Source organism: Cavia porcellus, unplaced genomic scaffold (genome assembly GCF_034190915.1).
Source record: "Cavia porcellus strain 051 isolate PalLab524CR breed Dunkin Hartley unplaced genomic scaffold, mCavPor4.1 scaffold_11, whole genome shotgun sequence".
NCBI classification, from domain to species: Eukaryota; Metazoa; Chordata; class Mammalia; order Rodentia; family Caviidae; genus Cavia; species Cavia porcellus.
In genome coordinates this window covers 36,994,996-37,019,307 of record NW_026947494.1, presented here as the reverse complement: position 1 = coordinate 37,019,307, position 24,312 = coordinate 36,994,996, and the positions used below count along the sequence as shown (strand labels likewise).

The window sequence follows — 24,312 nt, the reverse complement described above, 5'->3', positions numbered from 1 at the left end:
AATAAACCCTTCATCAGTAAGTATCTGCTTAAATTGTTAAGCAAGGTAAGGTACACAGAGCATACCATCTTCTCCCTAATATCCTATGGACTGTTTTGAGTAAAGAAAACACATACCCAGGAAATACAAACCACCAGGTCAGATTTGACTTTAACTATAGAGCAATGTGATAATATGGAGGTTTTGTAATAAATCTGTCCTCTCAAAACCTACCAGTCTAGTAAAATTAGGAGACATTAAAATATGTAGGAAGTGTTTGTTGTATGTTCAAAAGTTCAGTTCTTGCTGATTTTGATAAGCATAAATATGTGAAATGGAAAAATACTAGAAATGTTTAAACTAAAGTCTACAAGACAGTAAGTATTGATTAGTGTCACTTTGAAGTTCGAGATGGCTATTTACAGACAGAATTGAAATTAGTAGTTTTGCTGAACTGGGCTTAAATAAAAAGCTGTAGTATATTCCTTATATTAACAAGTATCACTACATTTCATAAGCTCCTGATCTGCAGTAATGCTTTGGTTTTAAACACAAATCAACACACTTTGTCAATCAACTCAATTTACCTATGAGATGCCTTCACCTGTTAGTCCCATTTCAAGTGCTGACCTGGTGATGCATGTGAACTTTAAGAATCACTGGACTGGAGGTGTAGCTCAGTGGAGGAGCACCTGCTTGGCAGACACAAGGCACTGGATTCAACCCCTACCACCACCAAAACAAGTGTCTGAGTGGAAGTGTAGCTCAGTGTACAACACTATTTCTAGCACCAGACACACACACACTCACACTCACACTCACACATGACAGGGCCAATGTTTCCTCCGTGAAAATCTGTAACATATATTTAGAAGATATTATTTGTAAGAATTTGGAGGACAGAGACTGGGGATTTAGCTCAGCAGCTCAGCCTGCCTGGCAAGTACAAGATCATGAGTTCAATCCCAGGTGCCAAAAAAAAAAAGGAATTTGGAAGACAACTCTGAATTGATTCTACTGGCCCCTCTCAAATGCTCAGGTGAGACTTGGCATCTGAGTAGGTCAAGCTAATAGAATGTTCCCTCTGATGGGTTCTGGGATATTAACAAGTTTGACGCAACAGAATGGCCCCAAGTCAAATAGTTTATTAGTGCTAATAAAAGTTACAAAATCTATTTCTATGTTACAGATTTCTCAGTGCATCTCTTAATAAGCTCATACACATTATGAACCCCTAAAAAGACAACAAAGCATTTTTAAAATTTACGTACACCCTTCTAAGCTTTTTTTGAGGAACATTTCAAAAGGTTCTGCCTTTAAAACACATGGATTTCTCTTTCACCTACTCTTTTACTATATTATTAAATTATATTACCAAGTATCTATAAAACTAAGACTTTAAATGTTTTAGCTGAATTACAATTTATTTCCATGCTAAAATATTGTAAGGGGATAATTAGTTTGGCATCTTCTGCATAAGTCTTTTTTTGGTACTGGGGATCAAACTCATTACTTTATGCTTGCTAGGCAGCATCTTGTGCCACTGAGCTAAATTCCTGGCCCAAAAGTCACCTGTGAGAGCTAAGGTAGTAGTTCAGTGGTCAACCATAGCATACTTGAGGCCCTGAGTTCAAGCCCAGCACCAAAATGAAATGATCCTGCCATGTTCTTCAGAAGACTTTTATTTAAAAAAAAAAAAAAAAACTATTATGATTGGTTCATCTTAAAAATTACTACAGGATATGCATATGTTTCCCAAAAAGGAGCTTATTTTAATCTAATAGTTCTACTTCTATACTCCATACATTTGACTCTGTTGCTGGTGGTTTAAGATTTAATTTAAATTTTAACTCTTGTTATCATCTGTGCTACTCTTAATATAGGATCTTTCCATCATTTTTCACTTCAAATTTTAATTCTAAAGCTCTTTATCATATAGAATTCTATACTTTATCCCAATATCCTTCAGAGTCAGTAAGGCTGGCTGCACTCAGCCCAGTGCTGCTTTCTCCAGGATAGTCATGCCCTCTCTAGAAACAGTCTCTCTATCAACATAAATCATTGTACCTTCAGGCATTAGACACTGAACACTCAGTTCCAGGCTGGGTTTCACACGTTCTCCCCATTCCAGTGCTAGTTAAAGTCACCTGTAGGTATTCTGGATGTGGATGGATGGGGATGGATGTCATACACATCCCCCTAACCAAATAAAAAGGAATTTCTGTAGAGCAAATGTAGAAATGAATGTCACTATTCCTCTTCTCACGGTTAACCATACATTCCTTGCCAGATAGAAGATCCACTGAAGCATGAATAATACGCACAAAATGCAATCATTTCTTTGACAAAAAGTCATTGTTTGAAAAGAGGAAAACCAAAACTGATTAACAACAGATACGCTAAATCCTCATTTGATCACTGCATATTGTATACATACCTCAAAATGTGTCACTGGCACCCCATAAAATGTATAATTACTATGTGTAAATGAAAAATAAAGAACATTGGAAAACCTACAAAAGTAATTTAATTTTTCTACAAAAAGATTTCAAAAATCAGCATGCTATTAATGAGACATAGAAATGAATAATTACTTTAACCACCAAATCAGAAGCCAGCGCTTCCTTTGTTCCTTGTATTTGGGCACCTGCTGCTCTGTAGTGATCATCTGAGAACTTCGAAGCTTCGCCTGCACCTGATTCCACAATAACATTAAAACCTTGCTTGACCAAAGCTTGAACACCAGCAGGAGATAATGCCACTCGCTTCTCATTTTGGAAAATCTCCTTGGGGACACCAACAGTGAGCTGCTTATATGGAATTCCTGAAAAAAGACAAAGGCAACAAAATCTTTAAAAAAAAAACCACAGCAGTCTTCTGAAAACCAGCAGCCTGTCCTTCCTACTACAGTGCTCACAAGGTGCTATTCAAAAGGATATTCTTGATTCAAAATTATAATTTTTCATTTTTTTTGAAAGATGATGAGAAAATTTTATCCCCACTCTTCTAAATCCTAAATATTTAGTCAAATGGTTCTCTTCAAGGCACACGAAGCTTATTTTATTCTTACAGAAGAAAATGGGCTGAGAGGACACACAGCATGTTAACTCCACTGTCCAAGTTAATTCACTACGATTACTGTCTCCCTGTATTGAACTCTCACAATGATGTAAGTAAACCACAGAGGTTTTTTTGTTTTTCCTTTTTTGGTACCATGGATTGAGCTCATGACCTCACACTTGTGAGGCAGGTGCTTATGCCACTGAGCTAATTCCCCAGCCCATAAATCACTGTTTTGAAGAACAATCCTAACGATATTTTTTGGTAGTCTAATACACCCAAACTCTCCTTTAGAAATTTCTCAGACTTCCAAATGTTATATCATGAGATTGCATACATTTAGAAATAAATGAATAGACAAGGAATGAACAAGCAGGTCAAAGACAGTCATCTACAGAGCAGGCAGGAGGAAAACCAGCAGCTACAGCTTACAAGTGACCTGTACAGGAATCTGCCTGAGGACAATCTGTGTTGGCCTGTGATTACTCAGTCCAATCACGTTCTCCCCCAGGGAGTCTGACAAGGAAACTCACCAAAAGGGACAAGGAGAACAAAATGGTGCAGAAGTTATTTGTAAGCACAGCCTTGAAGTTATCAAAGGAGGTCAACAGCAACAGTGGTAGACACACCGACAGTAGATATACAGAGAGAAGACAGACATAGCTATAAAATCCAGAGCACCACCTTTCACTTCTTCAAGAAGTAAAAGACAGGTTTCCTGGCTCCGATTCTTCGCAAGAATCCATACAACAAACCCTCATCAAAAAAATGCAACTGATGCTATCCCATCTCTTGGAACTCAAAAGAGCCTATATAGTACAAACTTCTATTTACCTACGGTTCTGGTTAATTTTAGCTAAAGAACATACGGTTTTTCTGCTGTTTTACCCAATATGTAGGTATAAATATATTTTGAGCAAAGTATCTGTTTCTATATAAACTTTATTAAAATGTAAGAAATCCACTCTCACAACCTAAACTCTAAAACATACAATAAAAAACAGATTATCAATACAGAGTATTATGAAACACTCTGAGAATGAAGTCAATCTAAAACTACATGAATATGAAATTTCAGATTCCCATATTATTTATGCATTAACTATTAACAGTACACTAAACGCAAACAAATGCTTACTCTTTTCTTGAGGAGGAAAACAGAATGCTGGAAATATTTGGGTTGGTGCACAAAATTAAATCATGTATCTACCTAGAGTTTAGTTTTCTGACAATGTCACATATAAGCCCTACATACCAAAAGTCAAGGAAGCTACTTTAACTGAAGTTATATCAAATATATTTGGAAGACACTTAAAGTAGCTTCTTCCACTCTCCGAATATGGTAACTTAAATATCAACGGTAACGGAATAAAACACATCCAAAGATGTTACAATGCATGAGCTGGTGCTGTATTGCAAAAGAAAAAAAAAAATTATTTCTTAAGCATTACTAGTCAACGAGAAGGAAACAGTCTGTGATAGGCAAAACAATGCCCTCACAGAGATATCCATGTTCTAGGGCTGGGGATTTAGCTCAGTGGCATAAGTGTCTGCCTGGCAAGCATGAAGTTGTGAGTTTGATCCCCAGTACCCCACTAAAAGTAAATAAATATCCAATCTCTGGTGACTGAGGGTGATATCTGTTTAAAAAAAAAAAATCCATGTTCTAATCCCTGACACCTGTAAGTGTGTTATGACAGAAACTAAAGGGGCACTATACAGTAGCAGATGAAACTAAGGTTGTAATCAGTTGACCTTCAAACAGGAAAAATATCTTGGATTATCTGATAGCCCCAGTGTAATTCCAATAGTCCTTAAATGTAGAAGAGGGAAGTAGCAGAGTCAGAACCAGGAGCAATCTGAAGATGCTACGCTGCTGCTTTGAAGGTGGAAGAGAAGGCCGAAACCCACTGCAGGGGCTCTATCAAAGCTGGAAAAAGCACAGTAACAAATTCTCCCCTGGTGCTTCCCTGAGGAACGCAGACCTGTCAACACTTTGATTTAAGCCCTGTCAGCCCTACTTTGGACTTTGACTTTCAGACATACAAAATAACAAATTTGTGTTGTATGGCAATGGCACAGGCCTAGTGGACTAGAAAACTAATACTTAAAGGATCTAACTGATCATTAACAAAACTAATAACAAGAAAGAGTCAAGTATTTATTGCACCTTTCCAGTATAAACTTGGGATAAGCATTGACAGACCAAAAATGGCTTTCTTTATAGAAAAAGTCTAGCTAATAAAGGAATGTGGAATGATGGAATGTCACCATTTCGAAGCCTCTAATACATTTATATTTATCAGTCAAATGACTATCACACCCTCTGAGTGAAAAACTGATAGAAACTTTACAACACCTGACCTCACTAATTTATTTACTTGATGCAATGCAATGGCACCAATGAAGTAGGATTGCCCCCAAAAAAGGAAAGTCTAATTGAATCTAATTGAGGAAAAAAAAGGTATATTTAAACCTCAGTATCCATCTAAATATTACAAAAAATAAAAGTGACATAGAAACTGGTTAAACAAAACCAATGGGATTCAATCAGCCAAACTCAGAATGTTAGAAATCGTACAAGGTAACAAACTCTTCAACAAGTAAATTTCAAAGAAAAAAAGTAAAGGAGACCCTATAGCTCAGGACAAACCTAAGAGACACAGCAAGCAAATACAACATGTGATCTTTAGAGAATAAAAAATATTATCTAGAGACAAGTTAAGAATCAGAAATTAAACAAAAAAAAAAGAAAGTCTTATATGTAATTAATATAATGAACTTGCCCAAGGATATACTCACAAAGACAAGTGTCATGTGCACACAGCTATTTACTTTTATTTTATCCACAGTTTTATCCCACTGGGTAACCTGGCTTTCCCACAGTAGTTTAAAAGAAAGATCTGAAGGTAAAGTTGGGAGCTCTTAGGAAAAGGTACCCTATCAATGAAAAACAAAGAAAAGAGGCTATAAAGTCTATCCAAGCAGGACCAAAATAAACAAAAAAAAAACTCAAAATGCATAGCATTTTGCAAGAGACCTCAATGAAGTACTACAAATTTAAAAGTGAAGAAAGACATTCTATGTAACAAAGGTTGCCCCCAAACATACATTCTGTTCCTCCATCTCAATAACAAAATGACATTGTTAGCTGTGCATGCTGCCATCTGGAATAAAAACTAAATGTTTAAATCGCCCATACAAATGACCATATGCTTGAAGTCTGGCCAATGAGAGGTAGAGAAAAATGCTCCGATGGTCTTTAAGAAGATTTCGAATACGTAACTAACTCAGCTTAGAAGCACCCCCTTTTAGTCTCTCCTCTTTCTGCCCTGGACAGAAGCAAATGGGGTTCGTATCAGAGAAGGCCTTGGAAGACTAGGAAAGGCCAGTGGATGATTTCAGTTCCTTTGTATGATCTGACAAGCCAGTGGTGAATTTTGAGAGAAGCAACATGATCTTACCATTGAAAAGATTATTCTCACCATCATGTGCAGATGTTTGCAGGGACAACATAGGTAGAAAACTCAGAAACTATTTATGGGACTGGTGCATCTGTTCGATGGCAGATAATGGTGGCATGAATGAATCAAGCAATGCTGAAAAAATCAAGCAACACTGAGAATAATTTAGACCCAGGTAGAGCTCAGAGGATATAGGGTAACTCCAAGGTTTCTGACCTGAGCAACTGAGATGAAGTTGCTATTTACTAAATCAGGAAGCATTAATATGTCCATTAATCCCTAATTCTTGAGTTTAGGTGAGTTATACATGGTACAATTTCCTAATACTAACTAGGAATAAGGGGAGGTTGGTAAGAGAAATGGTTAGTATGGGCCATAGGATTCCAGGTACACCTCAACGGGTTTTTTTCTTTACCTTTTTCTATTATAATTTTCTTCTCTGTTAGCAAAGGCAACCAGGAATTTCTATACATGGAAAACATAAAACAGCACTCACTTGACTTTTATTTAAAACAATCACTCACAAACACCAGGACATAAAACTGTATGACTTTTCCTTTTATTTATCATCAAAAGAGGTATTAGCCTTAATTTGAAGCACTGAAGTAAGATTTTTTTCTGTTTAATTAAAACAACACTGAGATTCTACCTCACCTCAAATAGAATGGCTTTTATCAAGAAATCAAGCAATAACAAACACTGGAGGGCTATGGGGAAAAAAGAACCCTTCTCCACTGTTGGTGGGAGTGTAGACTGGTACAATCTCTGTGGAAATCAGTGTGGAGATGCCTCAAAAAATTAAGACTAGCAGCCAGGCATGGTGGTGCACACCTGTAATCCCAACACTTGGGAGGCTGAGACAACAGGATCATTGTGAGTTCAAGACCAGCCTAGGCTACAAAGTGAGCTCAAGGCCAACCTGTTTCAAAGACAAAAAAAAAAAAAAAAAAAAAAAAAAAAACGTAGCACTGGAGGTCACATTTGATCCAGCTATTTCCCTTCTGGGTATCTTCCCAGAAAGTTAACATCTAGAGTGATATATCTGCACCCATGTTTATAGCAGTACAATGTGTAAACGTTAAACCTTGCAAACAACCCAAATGCCTATAACTTGGGCTATGGATAAAAAAAGATGTGGTCTTTTTATACAATGCAGTACTACTCAGCCATAAGAAGGATAAACTAGAGATTTCCATATGTAAATGGATGTAATTTAAAGCCACACTCATAAGTGAAATAAACCAGACTCACATGGGTAAACCTTATATTGTCTCCCTAATGTGAGAAGCTAAAAGAATAAATAATATCCAAAATGTACAACAGATATGTAAAATGGGAAGAAACTGTTCAAAAGGAAAAAAAAAAACTGAAGATAGGGAAAAAGAGAAAAGGAAAGAAAAACCAATAGATTTTAGATAGAGATACAGATATAAATAGATAGCTAAATACAGACAGACATATATAAAATAGTTATAGTTATACTACTAATTTATCTAGTTCATTGAAAAGAAAGGTTTATGCTAATATTGTTTGGACAATTAAATGCCTTATCTTATACTGAGTAATTAATTTAAAGATAACACACAATGTATTAACCATTGTTACTCTCCTATTATCTTGTTCTGAAATCTTGGGTTTTTTTCTTCTTTAAAATAAAAAAAAAAAACTTTAAAATGTTTTTTAAAAAAGACTTTAACCTGGTTTTGCAGGGGCTTTACACCACAGTGACTGATGAGTATGAAATGTTCGTAAAAAATCCTTCTTCGGAGGCAGAACCTTACAGGACCCCAAATTGCTAAGTAAAGGACAGGAACAGCCAGTCACCACTGTTTTCAGCAGGTTTGCCATGTTGATATGAGCTGCCAACTTTCAAATCTCTTGTTTCCTTGTAGGCAGATCACTAGGAGAGAGATAAGAAAAGGTTTATATGCCAAGAAAAAAAAACACTTTGTCTTCTGAACATTTAACTATCAAAATTGCTAATCTAAACAGTTTAGAATAAACAGCCTGAATAAGTAGACATCTACAAAGAATTTATTTGCCAAGTTCTTATAGAAGATTCTTTCAAAGTTTTTTCACATATAAGTCTACTTGATCCTTATATAGCTAGAGAATTCACACACACACATACACACACACACACACACACACACACCTAAAGAATTAAGCCACATAGGGGCTGGGGATTTAGCCCAGCATAAGCGCCTGCCTTGCAAGCAGGTGGTCGTGAGTTTGATCCCTGGTACTGATAAAAAAATAAATAACTTTTTTTTAAAAAAAGGTTAAAAAAAAGAATTAAAAGTCACATCTTAAATGAAAATGCTCTTCTTAATATATGCAGAAAAAAATTACATACAAATTACCCTTGAATTTCCCTTAAATTATCTAATGTACCATACAGTAATACAACAGTGACTTAAAAAAGTAACATTCTATCCAGCACAGCAGGATACTGGGCCACTGAGGATCATGAACTAAGGCTGCCTGAGTGAATACAAAATTCATGTTTTCCAGATGTACCTCTCAAGAGTATTAAACATGTTTAGGCTGTTTTTGAGGCACCTTCGCTGTTATCAAGGCACCTTCATCTATTTTTTTTTTCCCTCCTTCGCAGACCCTGGAGTGCACTCCACGTCACAATTCCCAACGTTCCTCCATCTTTTATTTCCTTCTTCCAAGAGTGGGAAAAGGCAGAGGACCCAGAACCTCTATCAGTCAAACTTCACTAACACTACCAACTATTCCATCAATTAGACACCCATGGGACTGAGCACCAGATCCCAGCACATTCCATAAACATTTTAGCAGGCTCTGGAGGAAGACAGCTTTGGCTCATTTTTTAATATCAGAACAACTACTACTACAACGCCCTGAAGAAACCGCTTTAAAATACTAAAAAGGAACATTGGTAATGGAAACTCTCAATCCAGGCAGTGCTTAAAAAAGATGCCCTTTAATTCAACAAACTGTACTAAGGACAGAGCCTCACTCTGTCCTTATAAGCACTTGTAAAATCAAGCTGGAATAGGCCGTGCACTTGGAACTAAGAGAAGTCAACAAGTAATAACACTATCAAGCAGAGTTACACCAGTCCCCCAATGGAACAAAGGTGATTGTGTCCTTTTATGTGGCCGAGAAAAGGAAAGATATTCAATATAGAGAGAATAAAAGCAAGATAGATTCAGGCATGCAGCTAAATGTGTGTGGACAATCCTCTGCATTAGAATGGATGAATTTACATTTGCAGAATCTTCCCAAATGTCATTTCACTGCAGTCCTAAAGCATTCCTAAATCCCATAAACATTCTCCTCATTCATTCATGGGTCACATGTAGGGTTATTCACAGCTGAGAATTAAAGCAAATGAGTTCAAAATTTAGCTACACATCCAAACTTTCACTGAATCTATGCCAAGAACAGAGGGAGATACAAAGATATGTAAAAGATAATTACTGAGAAAATTTTTCTGCCAATATTGAATGACCTGCTCCTATCCCAAACTCCTGACTTAACCAACTTTCTCTTCTAGAATCATTTTAGGCCCCCAAAACGTCACCATATTTATAGAACTGACAAAGCTTTTCCAGACCTCATCAGCAAATGGATGAAGCTGGCTTTAAATACAGCCCCCTATTGTCCAAGTTGGCCACTAAGGGTGTCTGACTTGAACCTCTCCAAGCCTCCAGCTGCTCATCTATAAAAACAGCATAGGACAGCAGGTTTCTACAGCCCTTATAGGCTCTCGAAATTTTATGATTCAATGAGATTTTGCAATGTTTTAAAGCTGAAGTCCTATCTCATGGACTTAACCCTGGGGAATTTGTTCTACCTACTGGGAAAATGAAAATTTGATGTTGAGCAGATCCCTGGCAGGGGCATCAGACATCAATACAGCCAAGCCTTTACAGGCCAATTTCTTCCAAAAAAAGGCCACTTCACTCATGTTGAAAACATTCAAGGCAGAGATCAGGAACTAGTTCACTGATGAGAGAAGTTTATATCACTAAGCCTAAATTAAATACAAATGACTGAAAAACTTCAGAGTAGCTGAACTATGTTCTACCATCCATGTGTTTCTATAGTTTTAAAGCAATACACGGAAATTTTTACAACTCAAAATTGGAGAGGAAAAGTCCTTTTTAGTGTGGTATTCTAGTGGCTATTTAATGTAAGTTATTACAATAACTATTTCCCCTAATATCTAGTACAATCCTTGAGGGCAAGCACCCAACCTAGCAAAGGACACGAGGACCAAGAGGGTGAACTCCGGATCAGAAACCCCTTCAACTTATTAGCTGTTTGGTGTGACTGTGGCAAGGTACTTAACTTCTCTGTCGCTTTTAAAGATTTCATCTTTAAAATGAGAATAACTATAGCACCTATTTCACAGGGTGGTTTAAGGATTAAAAAACAAAATCCCCTGTTCATAAGGTTATTGAGAGAACATACTATCTTGATTAGGTGTTACATTCACTAACAGAGGTATTACCTCTGCCCAGTGCTTTATCCAAAACAGAGGAAATCAGTAAGGTTTGGTGTGGTTTAGTTTGGTTTTTACTGAAGAACTAAATAAGACTTAGACATCCCGAAGCCTGGGTGCCCTTCCTTATACACTTTCTCCAGGGAGTTTCCAGAGATTTCCTTTGAAACTGAAATGTTTTTGTAGCTTCGTGAAAAGCTGATTCGACAAGCAAAGATACGGAACCTTAGCAGGTAAGGCTGAGGATGTGGCTCAGTGGTAAAAGTCTTTCTTGCCTTACATGCCCAAGACCCTGGATTCAAGGGCCCACACATATACACAAAAAAAGGTAATCCTAAACTGTCCCTAATAATCAATTTGTCTTTAATCCTAGATTTGCAAGTACAAAGGGCACAACGGAGAAGAGAAGAGCATTTTAAATAAAAGTAGGCAGGCAAGTAAGGCCCACCTCTCCCAAACATTCGGTCCGATGAGAATCCTGCCAAACAGACTCTTAAAGGACTGTCTGCACCGCGGGGCGAATAAAGGACGCCTGCAAGGGTAAACATGGCATGCTTTTAAAGCAAGACATACCAACAAGGACACAATACCCTACTCAGGCAAGCTTAGCCTGGCACGAGGCATGACCTGGCCCAATGGCCACTGTCACCAGTGCCACCCTTCCCGCTGCAACTTAACTGCCGTTCTCAGGCATCTGCACGCACCGCTATTTATAACTTCTCTCGGAAGCCTATTGGCCCAGTCTGCATAATAGTCACTGGGCCTGTTGAGTTTGAACCAGCTCTGCCCAGGTGCCCCCGGACTGTCACTCCACCCTCGCCTGGCAGGGCCTTCTCTCGGCCTCATAGACGGTTGCACCAACCACCAGTTCGCCCTCTGCTCGCTCCCAACCGGGTACCATTCCCAAATTCCCTCAAGGTTCAAGTACAATGTTGGAGCGTCCAGCTGCTACCTTGCTGGACGCACCGCCCAACAAACGTCCTCTATGACCGCTCTTCACCTGTGCTCGGAGCCGAACTGCCCCACACGACCTTCATTGTCCCCCAGAGCTCCTTGATTTGCACCTGCACAGCCGCCGCCTCGTCCCTCACCCTCTGCGGGGATCCTGAGCCCGAACCCGCCCACCCACTCTCTTCCACGTCGACGCAGCTGGACACAGAATGGGGGCCCTCAGGAACAGTTCTGCCTCCCCTCCCAAGCCTTGGGCTTGCAGGCACCCCGTGCACCCCACTTTCCCCGGCCGCACCCTTCGCTAGCACCGCTACGCTCACCTGGGCCGGGGCCGGCCGCGCGCAGCCCAGCGAATGCCCTGCTGGCTGGTCGACCCCGCTCGGGCCGCGGCGCTGTCCCCAACCCGGAAGAACAGCCCGGCCGGCGGCGGCGACCACGTGACCACGTGACACCCCCACACACACCGGCGGCGCCCCCTTCCCGCGTCTGCTGTGCGCGCGGGCCTTCTGCTGCCAGCCCCCGCGCTCGATCCGACCGTCTTCCCGAACGAGCCAGCGACCTCACGGGAGCCCCCATGAGCCCCGGGCCGGCACCCCGGGTCTTTCAGAACCCCGGGCGGCCGCCAGAACCCCTTTGTCTCCGCCCGGGCCGTGGACCCCAGCCCCGCCCCTCCCCCGCCGGTCCTGTCAATCAAACCTGGTGCCAAGGACGTCCTGAAGTTTTCAGGGGTGCATTTGTTCTCTCGCCCCAGACAATCAGTTACAGCGTGTGATTTCCTGTCTGGTGTCCCACCAGATCAAATATGCGGGTAATGTAATTCCGCTCTTGGTACCCTACTTTCCTCTAGCTCTCTAGGAAAAATCCCAACTTCTGTAACAGGAGAGGACAGAAAGCAAAGGTGGAGGCAGCGGAGGGCGGGAATGGAGGCGTTGTTTTTCCTTTCTGGCCAAGGAGGTGGAGTTAAATTCCTCAGAAAGGATGTCAAGACCCGAAAATTAACACACATCTGCATATTTGCATTCCAACATCAGAGCCGGACTAGAACAGACTTGTGTTATTCTTATATAGCCCACATCCGGACCTTCGTGGACGCTGTACCTTTCCTAACCAGACCTAAACTGTTTTCGACTAAACTACTAAAGCAGTCCAAAATACAAAATCCTAGTTGTTCTTATCACACTGTTCTGCTTTGTATTGCGCAGGTGTACTTGACTCAAAGTGGGAGGGGAAAAATACGGTGTAAAATGGTTCACTCACCCAAAGCTCAGTCATAAAGTATTAGTGTAAGGTCACTTCTTTTTAATTTCATTGAAATATTTGTAAGGCATAAGGCAAAACATGTATTCTATATCTTTAAAAAGAAACGACCCACAGAGAAGTCCTCTAGTTTAACTGGCACAAAAGGTCATTCGGGTAATGGACTCTGGCTGCTATCCTAAGTAAAGCATTGTCTCAGTCCTGAGAGAGTTCACAGACAGGAAAGGATTAGGCCTCATATTTTAAAATAATAATGTACCACAGAGACTGGTTCAAGGTAAGGTGAGTACATTGAGTTCTGTGCGGTGTGTAGGGATTTTAAACTAAAATGGTTTGACCAGGGATAGTGGTATAATCCCAGCACTGGAGAGGCTAAGACAGGAGCATTGCTGTGAGTTCAAGACCAGCCCAGACTACACAATTGAGTTCAGGACCAGCCTGAACTATATGGAGAGGCTGTCTTAGAAAAAAAAAGAAAGAAAGGAAACAACAAAAGAAACAGAAGAAGGAAAATAAACCTAAACTGTTTTCCAGGGGATGTAGTTCAGTGACAATGTGTGCTTAACGAAGATCCTTGGTTTATCCCTAACATTGCAAAAATAATAAATAAATAAACTTAGCTCTTATTGTAAAATACTTCTTTAGGTTGCAACACTCAATCAAGATTGCTTCTTTCTCTTTCCGGGCCGAAAAAAAAAAGTTCTAGCCAGGGTCAGTTTTGCTGAAGGAACATTTGGCAATGTTTTGGAGAAATTTCCTTTGCCATTAAGTAGGGGAGGCTTCTAGTGCCTAGAGGCCAGATGTGTTGCTAAACATTCACAGAAGACGCTCTTACAACAGGATCATCTAGTCCCAAATATTTGCAGTAACAAGGCTGAGAAATACAGATTTAAATTAATGTTCATTGTGTTGTTTAATTTTATTGTCAATCGACAGAGTTTGACAGAGTTTGCTGGACGTGAATGAATATTACAAACCAATAAAGTGCAGCTCCATCGGAAGTTCCAGGGTTGAGAGCGGGTGGCTCTGTGCCCTTGTTGATTTTATACCTCTGATCTCTCAGCCACCTCCACCAGCTCTTAGGCAGCTGAAGCTAAATCTTGGCTGCTAGCCAGAGCTCTGCCAGGAGCTTCCCCTGCCCCTGCTGGTCTCTGCCAGTCGATGTGGCTGGTTAAAACTGGTTACCGCTGCTGGTCAACACCGGTTGACACCATATGTTCACAGACACAGTCGCTTCTGGTCTCTGCTGCTGATCTCAGCTGATCTTTGTGGGTTTCTGCCATTGGTCCTTGGAACTCTTCAGGACTAGCAGCCCTGGTGTTTGTAGTTCTTTTTAAATGTCTTCCGCCCTGCCCACTCTACTTGGAGAAGCCTGGATCTTCTAGTCACTACTCAAGAAACAAATCACTAGCAGGTATGCAGGACAAACCAGACGAAGCTTTATTTCAACCTGAGCTTCTTGAAGATATAAGAAGCCGACACATCCCAGAGGAAGCTGACCTGACAAACCCAAGGAGCTGGTGGGAGTGCTGTTTATATAGAGCAGCAAGGGGGTTAGAGTCATCTGGAATTGGCCTAAATTTCAAGCCTTGGTTTATCCGGGATTGGCTAGAGAGCAAAGTCAATTGGGATTGGTGAACTGGCAAATCTTGGGCAGAGTCATTTAGAGGTCATAGGTTGGAGTCATCCAGGATTGGTTCAAATCCGAGGCTGCTGGTTGGTTCACATTTAAGCCTTCTGTGGTCCCAAGCAGACATCTCCTGAAATAGTTGGGGCCATTTAGGTCAGCCTCAGCTGTAGCTGTCAATCAAATTACACTCCCTTCCTGCTTCCGGCTGTCAAGCAGAAAAAGCAGGGATTGGGCCATCTCTAATCTATTTCAATTTGATTTACTTATTATATCACATGACAGCAAATCCAAATGTAACATACTGCGTATCACTTTTGACAATAGTAGATAGCAAGTATATGATAATTTTAAGTAAGCATGTGATAGTTTATTTTGTTCTCATTTGTACATTCAACATTGGGCACCATTGTTTCAGGTTAAAATCGTCTGTTATTTAGAGGATTGTTTTAGATCTTAAGCACCTACATGTAATTATGTATATTATTCAAGAGAAAGTACCCTAAGAAAATTGGGTAAAGATTAAAATGTTTGTAATTTGTTTCTGAATCATACACTTTTGTGTATAAAATTTTTTTGAAGATTATGTATTTTCCATTAAGTTATAAGTTTTGCACATTTCGCTATCTGTTCCTTTCTCAGGTAATCTTAGCTTGTAATTATTCATCTTAGGATAGCACCTCTTGCATACATACAAAATTTTATTAATAACTGTTCTATTATTGGATACATTTTGTTTGTTTGTTTGTTTGTTTTGAGACAAGGTCTCACTGTGTAGACCAGGCTGGCCTCGTACTCACAGCAAAACTCCTCGCCCAACCTACAGAGTGCTGGAACTACAGATATGCACCACCACACCTGGCTCTGGATACTTTAAATGAATTTTAAAATCAAGATACACATCAAAATTTAAACTGTCTGAAATTTGACTTTGTAGGCACAAATGCTTCGTATTTAAAGTTCTAATGTATCAGAAGCAAACTTGATAAAATCTTTAGACAAATACACCAGTAGAATCTAAAATCAGAGAGATGCACAATGGAAAAAATAAAAAATGTAAACTGAGCCTGAAAAAAAGTGTCATTAAACATTGAATTCCATCTTTGTTTTTGTTTTGTTTTGTTTTTGTTTCGGGGGCTTTTTCTTGCACTACAATATCTTTAGTTTATAGAACAAACCTGTAAGTACAGATTGCAGAAAGAAAATGTTTAGTGCTGTTTACATTCATTTTAAAACTGCTCTATACAAATTTAATTCTGAAAAGTATAAACATTTTTTTGCATATCTACTGCATATGTAGCCTTTTAATCAAAGCACTAACAATGATAAAATAACCTGATTGCATTTAAAGAAAGCTAACCATTTGAAATCATTTGCACTTAATGCTTATAACGGTCATGAACACTTATTAAATATAGAACACAATGTCAGCCTACAACTTCATTTTTAAAAAAGCTAACATTATTTATATGGAATATTGTCCTGTATAATACATGCCAATCTATATGTAAGTTCTATAGTTAAGTATTTTATAAATATATTCTATCCATATTTGTAATTTCATCCAGGAAGATTTCCTCCTACTGAAAACAATATAATATCATTTATATTTTTTATAGTGAACTCCAGTGTTGAACTTTTACCAAAGTCTACTGTCTGGGTAAAACCTGTCCAGTTAATAAGTAGCCTTAATGTCTTTGATCATGGTTATTATTATGGTGTCAGCTGTTTTTTGTTTCAAGCTTTTCTTTCATAAATAGACTAATTTTTCCCAGGAGAACAGTTCTAATGAGATAAAATTCTTAGACTAGTGTAATGTCTAACAGCACACATTTCTGGCAGGTTTTAAATAACCAGTGTTAGATTAGGACTGAGGGTGTAGCTCACTGGTAGAGCACTTGCCTAGCAATGTTAAAAGTTGGATTCCTTGGAGGAGTAAGGTGAGGATGATCATTAACTCAATCTTAGCTCTCACAGGCCACCAATCAAAAGTGTTTGATCTTAGGAAATAGATATTAACTAATTAAATGAACTGATTCTGATCCACATTAATTGCAAGAAGATGGAAAACTGACACTAAGCTGCCAAAACAAATTTAAATAATTGATGATCTGTGCAAACTATGTAAATAAAGCTAGTTTACACTTGCAGTTATTGTGAACATCTGAAAAACTACCTCCTGCTAATTGAAGTGGAATGTGCCTTTAGCATGAAATACTTAGGAGGTTGATGCAGAAGGATCACTTGAGTTCAGGAAATTCAAGACCTCCCTGGGCAACATAGTAAAACCTTGTCTCTTAAAAATACAATTAAAAACTAACTTTGGCATACCTGTGTGAACACTCTCCTCTCCACATAATAAGTGCCAATTATAAAAATCTAAGATTGGGGCTGGGGATTTGGTTCAGCGGCATTAAGCGCCTGCCTGGCAAGCAGACAGTTGTGAGTTCGATCCTTGGTACCGATAAAAAAGGAAAAAGGCAAAAAAAAAAAAAAAAAAGAAAGAAGGAAAGAAAAATCTAAGATTTCTTTTAATCAATATAGGGATTACCTACATAATGACACCTGTGGCAGTCTCAAAAGATGGTGACAGGGACCGTATTAGTATTTGCACACAAAAATGGGGCCGGGAATTTAGCTCAGAGGCATAAGCGCCTGCCTTGCAAGTGCACAGTCATGAGTTTGATCCCCGGTACCAAAAGAAAAAAAAAAACAGAAATGTATTCTCCCACCAATCTAGGGGCTAAAGATCCAAAATAAAGTGTCATTAAGTGTTGGGAGCCGCGTCTGTGATAGCTCGCCTTGCGCGGCGGACGTGCGGCCTGTGGTAAAGAGCAAAGCCTGAGGTAGATTACCCCTCCCATCGAATATGTTAGTTTCCTGCTTACCGCGTAAACAACCCGCTCAACAATATAGTCTGCCTGGCAACTGATGATGTTAGCCAATCAGCTTGCCTTGCTTACTTTAACATGATTGGACACTGTACCCGTATATATACCGGTGCCACCCCTGGGCGGAAAAAGAAGCCAGGTAGAAGCCCAGAAGTAAAAGCCCAAAAGGAGCCGCGGAGAGCGGACCGGTAGAGGCTTTGGGGCAGACTGAAGCACAAAAGGAGCCGCGGGGAGCGGACCAGAGGAGGCTTCAGCTGGGAGAACCCAGGGCAGGCTGTACGGAGAAGGAAAATAAAAAGAAAAGGTTGTCCACTACCAGACTTTGTCGTGTGTCCTTCCTGCCGGCCGGGAGCGGACATCGACATTTGGAGGCCCGCCCGGGGACTGATCACCCCCGAGACGTGGAAGTGGACAACGCTCCAGTACAGAGCTGCGAGACAGGTGAGTTGGGGATAAGCCTGGGCTCTGGGTGGCGCGCACCTACAGGGCTTTTAGACTCCCCTCAGGCTCACGCGTAAGTGGCGGATTCCTTGGGCCTCACGCGGTGAGTAACATATTGAAAGATGGGAAACATGTTAGGTAGCAACACTAAGAGCGAGGGTGGTTGTGGAGAAAGCTCTCAAGAGCTTACAAAAGTACGCAGGGTATCTGAGCAGGCCCAGTCAGGGAGCTCCCGAGAGGGGTCCGTCAAGGGGAACAAGGATGCTAAGGAGGAGGACGGGGCTCTAGCCTCGGAGTCGTCTGACTCCGAGGACGAGGGAAAGTTGAATGGCAAGGAGGCCAAAGAGACCAGCTGTCAGGAGCCTAAATCGCTCAATAAGGAGTCGCAGGGTTCTTTTCCAGCGTTGCCCCGCGAATTGCGCTCTGCTCAACCTGGTCTGCGGAGGAGTAGAGAGCTCCTGAGCGCTCCCCGGCGCGAGAGGGAGGCGATCCCTCGCCACGAGGCGGCCGCCTGGGAGCTCTCTCCCCTTTCGCCAGAACAGGAAGTGATGCACGGGCCCCCATTTTCCGCCCAATCACGGCCGCTGTCTTATGCTCCGCCGCCGGCGGGTCGGTATTTTTACAGGCGGCTTTGGCAGGGGGGACGCTTGTCTCATGAGGTACATCCACCTGGGATAGATAGTGGCCCCTACGGGATATTTCCTGTACAAGTAGCTATGGGCCAGGGACGCAATGTATGGGAGCCTTTTGAGATAAAGCAGATTAGAGAACTTAAAAATGCAGTTACAACCTTTGGGCCGACTGCGCCTTACACCATTGCCATGCTGGAGAATCTGTCTTCTGGGCCCCTCACCCCCGCGGACTGGATTCAGCTGGCAAAGGCGTGTCTGCCCTCGGGCAGTTACCTGGATTGGCGAGCCTGGTACGCAGAGTTCTCTGCCGAGCAGGCTGAGAAAAACGCCGGTCGAGGAAATGGGAGCTGGGGATTTAGCTTAGCGGCATAAGCGCCTGCCTTGTAAGCAGGCAATCGCCAGTTCGATCCCTGGTACCAATAAAAAAAAAAAAAAAAAAAAAAAACGAAAAAGATAAAAATAAAAAATAAAAAATAAAAAACAAAAAGGGGGAGTAGGCCAAGGCCTGGCCCCAAAGGCACGATTATCCATGGCACTATTCACACACAATTTTTTAAATTTAAATAATGATAATCGCTCCCCAGCTGTGGAGCACTGCAACCCTTCCCCCAACCATAAAGGGTGGGTGAAGTGGAAAGATGTCCTGACAGGACAATGGATGGGCCCGGATCCAGTGGTCAGCTGGAACCGAGGCGCGGTTTGTGTTTTCCCACAGGAACCGGGACGAGAACCACTGTGGATACCGGAGAGACTGACACGGGCAACAAAGCCCTCGACTGAAGATCAGACCTGCCCTACTGGAGATCCATCACAGACCAACCAATAAGATGAATAGAAATAGCGGTAGCCCAAAATGGACAAGAAGATCCTCAGGCATATGCATGGCTTGCTCAATCGGCCCACAACCGAGTCTAGATATGGCGGGCATCCCTCATTCTCCTCCATAAGGTGACAATACACAGCAGGGTAGGTGAGTCAATGACGGGTAAGAGCGTGCCTCCCCAGCACGACTCGACCTAAGCCAGGCCCTACCCCATCCTGCACGTAAGCCGCTGGACTGTTAGATGCTGCCCAGGTCTAAATTTCTCTCCGAGGGGATTTCTTTACGGAGAGGAAATGAGTGCAAGCTTGTGTGCATCCAGGTTCCGTCCAGTTTGTGCCTGGCCCTAGAAAAAGGACGAGGGCCTCAGGGCCTTGGCAGACCATGGCATGGCCAACCAGGGTCTAAGCCAAGGACCTACGGTGGGCCTACACATAGGGCATAAGCCTCTGCACCCAGTCCAGGAAGGGCTACGATGCGCACATTCATAAAAAATAAAATAGGGGGAGATGTTGGGAGCCGCGTCTGTGATAGCTCGCCTTGCGCGGCGGACGTGCGGCCTGTGGTAAAGAGCAAAGCCTGAGGTAGATTACCCCTCCCATTGAATATGTTAGTTTCCTGCTTACCGCGTAAACAACCCGCTCAACAATATAGTCTGCCTGGCAACTGATGATGTTAGCCAATCAGCTTGCCTTGCTTACTTTAACATGATTGGACACTGTACCCGTATATATACCGGTGCCACCCCTGGGCGGAAAAAGAAGCCAGGTAGAAGCCCAGAAGTAAAAGCCCAAAAGGAGCCGCGGAGAGCGGACCGGTAGAGGCTTTGGGGCAGACTGAAGCACAAAAGGAGCCGCGGGGAGCGGACCAGAGGAGGCTTCAGCTGGGAGAACCCAGGGCAGGCTGTACGGAGAAGGAAAATAAAAAGAAAAGGTTGTCCACTACCAGACTTTGTCGTGTGTCCTTCCTGCCGGCCGGGAGCGGACATCGACAATTAAGCTGCATTCCTTTTGGTGGTGCTGAGGAAGAAACCATCCCACACCTTTCTCCTAACTTCTAGCAGATTTCAGCAATATGTGCTTACATCTCCACACTGCTCTCTTCTCTGTGTGCCTGTCTCTATGCTAATCCTCTTTCTTCAACAAAGACAGCGGTCAGTGGACTGAAGAGCACCCTGAACCCAGAATGATTTATCTCTAGATCCTTAACTAATTATAGTTGTGTAGGTTATATTTCCAAATAAGAGTGCACATACACACACACACACACACACACACACACACACACACACACACACACAAATGAGAGGGGACGTTGAGCTCACTACCAGGGCATCCTGAGTGTTTATGGAAATCACAAAATAAATAGTGTGGAGGAGTGAGTTTACTAGTTTTGAATTTAAAGTGAACAATCCTAATTATTTGGGAAAACATCAGGTGAAAGTTGTTTTGTATTAACAATTAGAAGAAATTCCTTAGTTATATAGTTGGTTTGCTTTCTTAAAAAATGCTCAACCTCACTGTATTTTTCCTTCCATTTTTTACATATTGTTATCACCATCATCAAACTGCCGGATTATAAAATCTTAAAATAATAGTTAACATTTTATAATCACTAACTTTTAAAACATTGCATTTAATAAAAAACTCTAGTTCCACTTTTTTTGGTACCAGGGATCAAACTCACAACCTCACATTTGCCAAGCTGGCACTTATGCCACTGAGCTAAACCTCTAGCTAGTTAGACTTTTTTGAAGCACTTCTAGAGATTGAACCTGGGCCTATATCACCACCTTTTTTTTTTAAATTTTGAGACAGAGACTTCATAAGCTTCCCAAGATGGGCTGAAACTTGGCAGTGACCCTACTGCCTAGGGCTTCCAGAGTTCTGGGATTATAAGTGTAACTGTAACAAAATACCTGCTGCTTCCTAAAAGTACAAAGCTGTTGCAGACTTCCCATTTATATGCTTCTCCTTCTGTCCAAAATATTCTTTCTGTCTTCTTTGTAAATTTGTGCACATCCTTTGAGGTCTTGATTTTGTTTGTTTTTCCATGTAGCATTCCAGTAAGTCTCGTTCAGCTCTTACTTCCTCAAGCTTAGCATAATGTTTAGTATATAATAAATGCTAAATAAACTTAAGTAATAAGTAGCTTCTATTGAAGAAAGACAGAATGGATTCCTGGCTCTGGATAAGTATCTTATGGGTTATTTAACTATAAAAATATGAAGATAATTAGTATTACACAGATTTTTTTTTTTTTTTTTTTTTTTTTTTTTGTAGCAGGGATTAAACTCACAAGGTTGCACTTGCCAGGCAGGCACTTAGGCCACTGAGCTAAATCCCCAGCCCTTCACAGATTCTTTTATGACAAGAAAGGAATTTAAAGTGAGTATAGTAATACACACCTGTAATCCCAGCACTCAGGAGCCTAGGCAGGAGGACTGTTGCAAGTTCAAGACCAGCTTGGGTTACAAAGTGAGCTCAGAACCAGCCTGAATTGCAAAGCAAGATTCTGTCTCAGCTCCTTTCTTCCCTTGAACTCAGTAACTTTCCTCTACTAGGCCCCCTGCAATACCACTTCTGTCTTGGTGTTGGCTGACCATGGACTAAAACTGCGAGTCACACTAAACCTTTCCTCCTTTAAGTTGTGAATGTTAAGTTTATTGATCCTGGAGCTGGGGATTTAGCTCAGCGGCATAAGCACCTGCCTTGCAAGCAGGCAGTCGTGAGTTCGATCCCCGGTACCGATAAAAAGGAAAAAGACAAAAAAAAAGTTTATTGATCCAGCAAAAGAGTGACTGAGACAACAAAGAGCTCTCAAAAACTCAACAGAGGGTCTGGAAATTTAGCTCAGCGGCATAAGCACCTGCCTTGCAAGTATGCAGTCGTGCATACCGATAAAAACGAAAAAGACAAAAAAACTCAACAGAAAAAAAGTCCACGTAGAAAATGAGAAAAAAAGATATAAAGAGACAGTTTTTAAAAGAGGAAAATAAGCACATGAATTGTTGGTCAATATCACTATTAAGGAAATGAAATTAAAACCACACTGAGACCTCCAGGCAAATCTTAAGAACAACTATAATAAAATTAGTGATAATATTAAATGCTGGTAAGGATAAGGAAAAACTAGATCCCTTGTATTTTGCTAGTAGAAATGTAAAATGGTATAGCCACTCTGGAAAATTTCAGTAGCTTCTTAAAAAATTAAACATCTTGCTGCCATATGCAGTTATATTCCTAGGCATGTATCCCAAAGAAACAAAAATTTAATATTTACATCAAAACCTTTACATGAATGTTCATAGCAGTTTCACTCATAAAAACTAAAAACTAGAAACAACTCCGGTGTTTACAGTGAGTGGTGAAATGTTAAACAGACTATTGTTCATGCTTATCGTGGAATACTACTCAGCAATGAAAAGGATCAAATTATTGATACACACAACTTGGATGAGTCTTCATAGAATTATGCTGGTAGAAAAAAATCCAATCTCAGAGTGTTACAGCTTTGTTGAAATAACAAAATTATGGAAATTCAGATCTGATCAGTAGTTGCCAGAATTTTAGGAGGAATGCAGGCAGGGAAAAACTGAAAAGTGCAGTGTATCATTGTATTACTTTGTAAACTGTATGTGAATCCACAATTACCTCAAAATAAATATTTAATTTAAGAATTAAGTCTGGCAAGTATAATAAAAGGTAGAATTTAGGTGGCAGAAGGTACAGATGACTATGTTAACCGTATTTTGAAAATGTTTCTGATTTTTTTTTTTTTTTGCTTGTGAGACAGAGTCTAGCTATGTAATTCAGACTAACCTTGAAATCACTATGTTGCCCAAGCTGGCAGGGAACTCAGACCAGTCCTCTTGCTCAGTCTCCTAAGTGCTGGGATTACAGGTGTGTCCCACCATGCCCAATTTGAAAATGTTTCTTAATAAAATTAGAAAAAGAGGGGCTGAGAATTTAGCTCAGCGGCATAAGCACCTGCCTTGCAAGTGCGTGATCGTGAGTTCGATCCCTGGTACCAGTAAAAAAAAAATTAGAAAAAGAAAAATATTAACTACTATAATTTTCCTGGCTTAAGTCCTTGTACTACCACAATCTAAAGAATAAAAGTAACATAGGTCGTGCTCACTTTGGCAGCACATATACTAAAATTAGAATGATACAGAGAATATTAGCATGGCTGCTGCGCAAGGATGACATGCAAATTTGTGAGGCGTTCTATATTTTTTATCATTATTTGCAGATGACATGGTACTCTATATAGAAGACCCCAAAACTCCATTGGAAGACTCCTAGATATAATAAATAAATTCAGCAATGTAGCTGGATACAAAATCAATACTCAAAAATCAACAGCATTCCTCTACACTAACAAGAAAATCACAGAGAGAGAGAAATAAGAGAAGCCACACCCCTCACACTAGCAACCAAAAAAATGAAATATTTAGGATTTATTCTCACGAAAGAAGTGAAAGATCTATATAGGGAAAATTAAAATACATTGAAAAGAGAAATTTAAGAGGATCTCAGAAAATGGAAAGATATCTCTTGCTCATGGATAGGAAGAATAAATATTGTGAAAATGGCCATTCTCCCAAAACTCTTACACAGATTCAATGCAATCTCAATAAAAATACCATCAACATACTTCATAGAGCTAGAGAAATCACTCCTAAAATTCATCTGGAACCAGAAGAGA

The 24,312-nt window shown here is 40.6% G+C and overlaps 1 protein-coding gene and 1 non-coding gene across 3 annotated transcripts in view; one reads left to right on the top strand and one right to left on the bottom strand.

Moving 5' to 3' along the window:
- Nucleotides 1-12,821, bottom strand: part of Nnt (nicotinamide nucleotide transhydrogenase) — an 84,651-nt gene extending 71,830 nt beyond the window's left edge. The window contains exons 1-3 of one of the 2 annotated variants that reach the window (XM_003470194.5): nucleotides 12,631-12,821; nucleotides 8,201-8,403; nucleotides 2,574-2,803 (exon numbers count right to left, since the gene is read on the bottom strand). In XM_003470194.5, the coding sequence (XP_003470242.1) occupies nucleotides 2,574-2,803; nucleotides 8,201-8,351 (381 nt within the window). In that variant the 5' untranslated portion in view covers nucleotides 8,352-8,403; nucleotides 12,631-12,821. Of the gene's footprint in view, nucleotides 1-2,573; nucleotides 2,804-8,200; nucleotides 8,404-12,254; nucleotides 12,394-12,630 lie in introns of those variants that run through there. The other variant, XM_005003780.4, reaches the window with a different exon arrangement.
- A 10,913-nt stretch (nucleotides 12,822-23,734) lies between these two features.
- On the top strand, nucleotides 23,735-23,841 carry LOC111756988 (U6 spliceosomal RNA). The gene has a single exon (XR_002791375.1). It is a non-coding gene; the product is annotated as a U6 spliceosomal RNA (small nuclear RNA).
- Nucleotides 23,842-24,312: the final 471 nt, after the last annotated feature.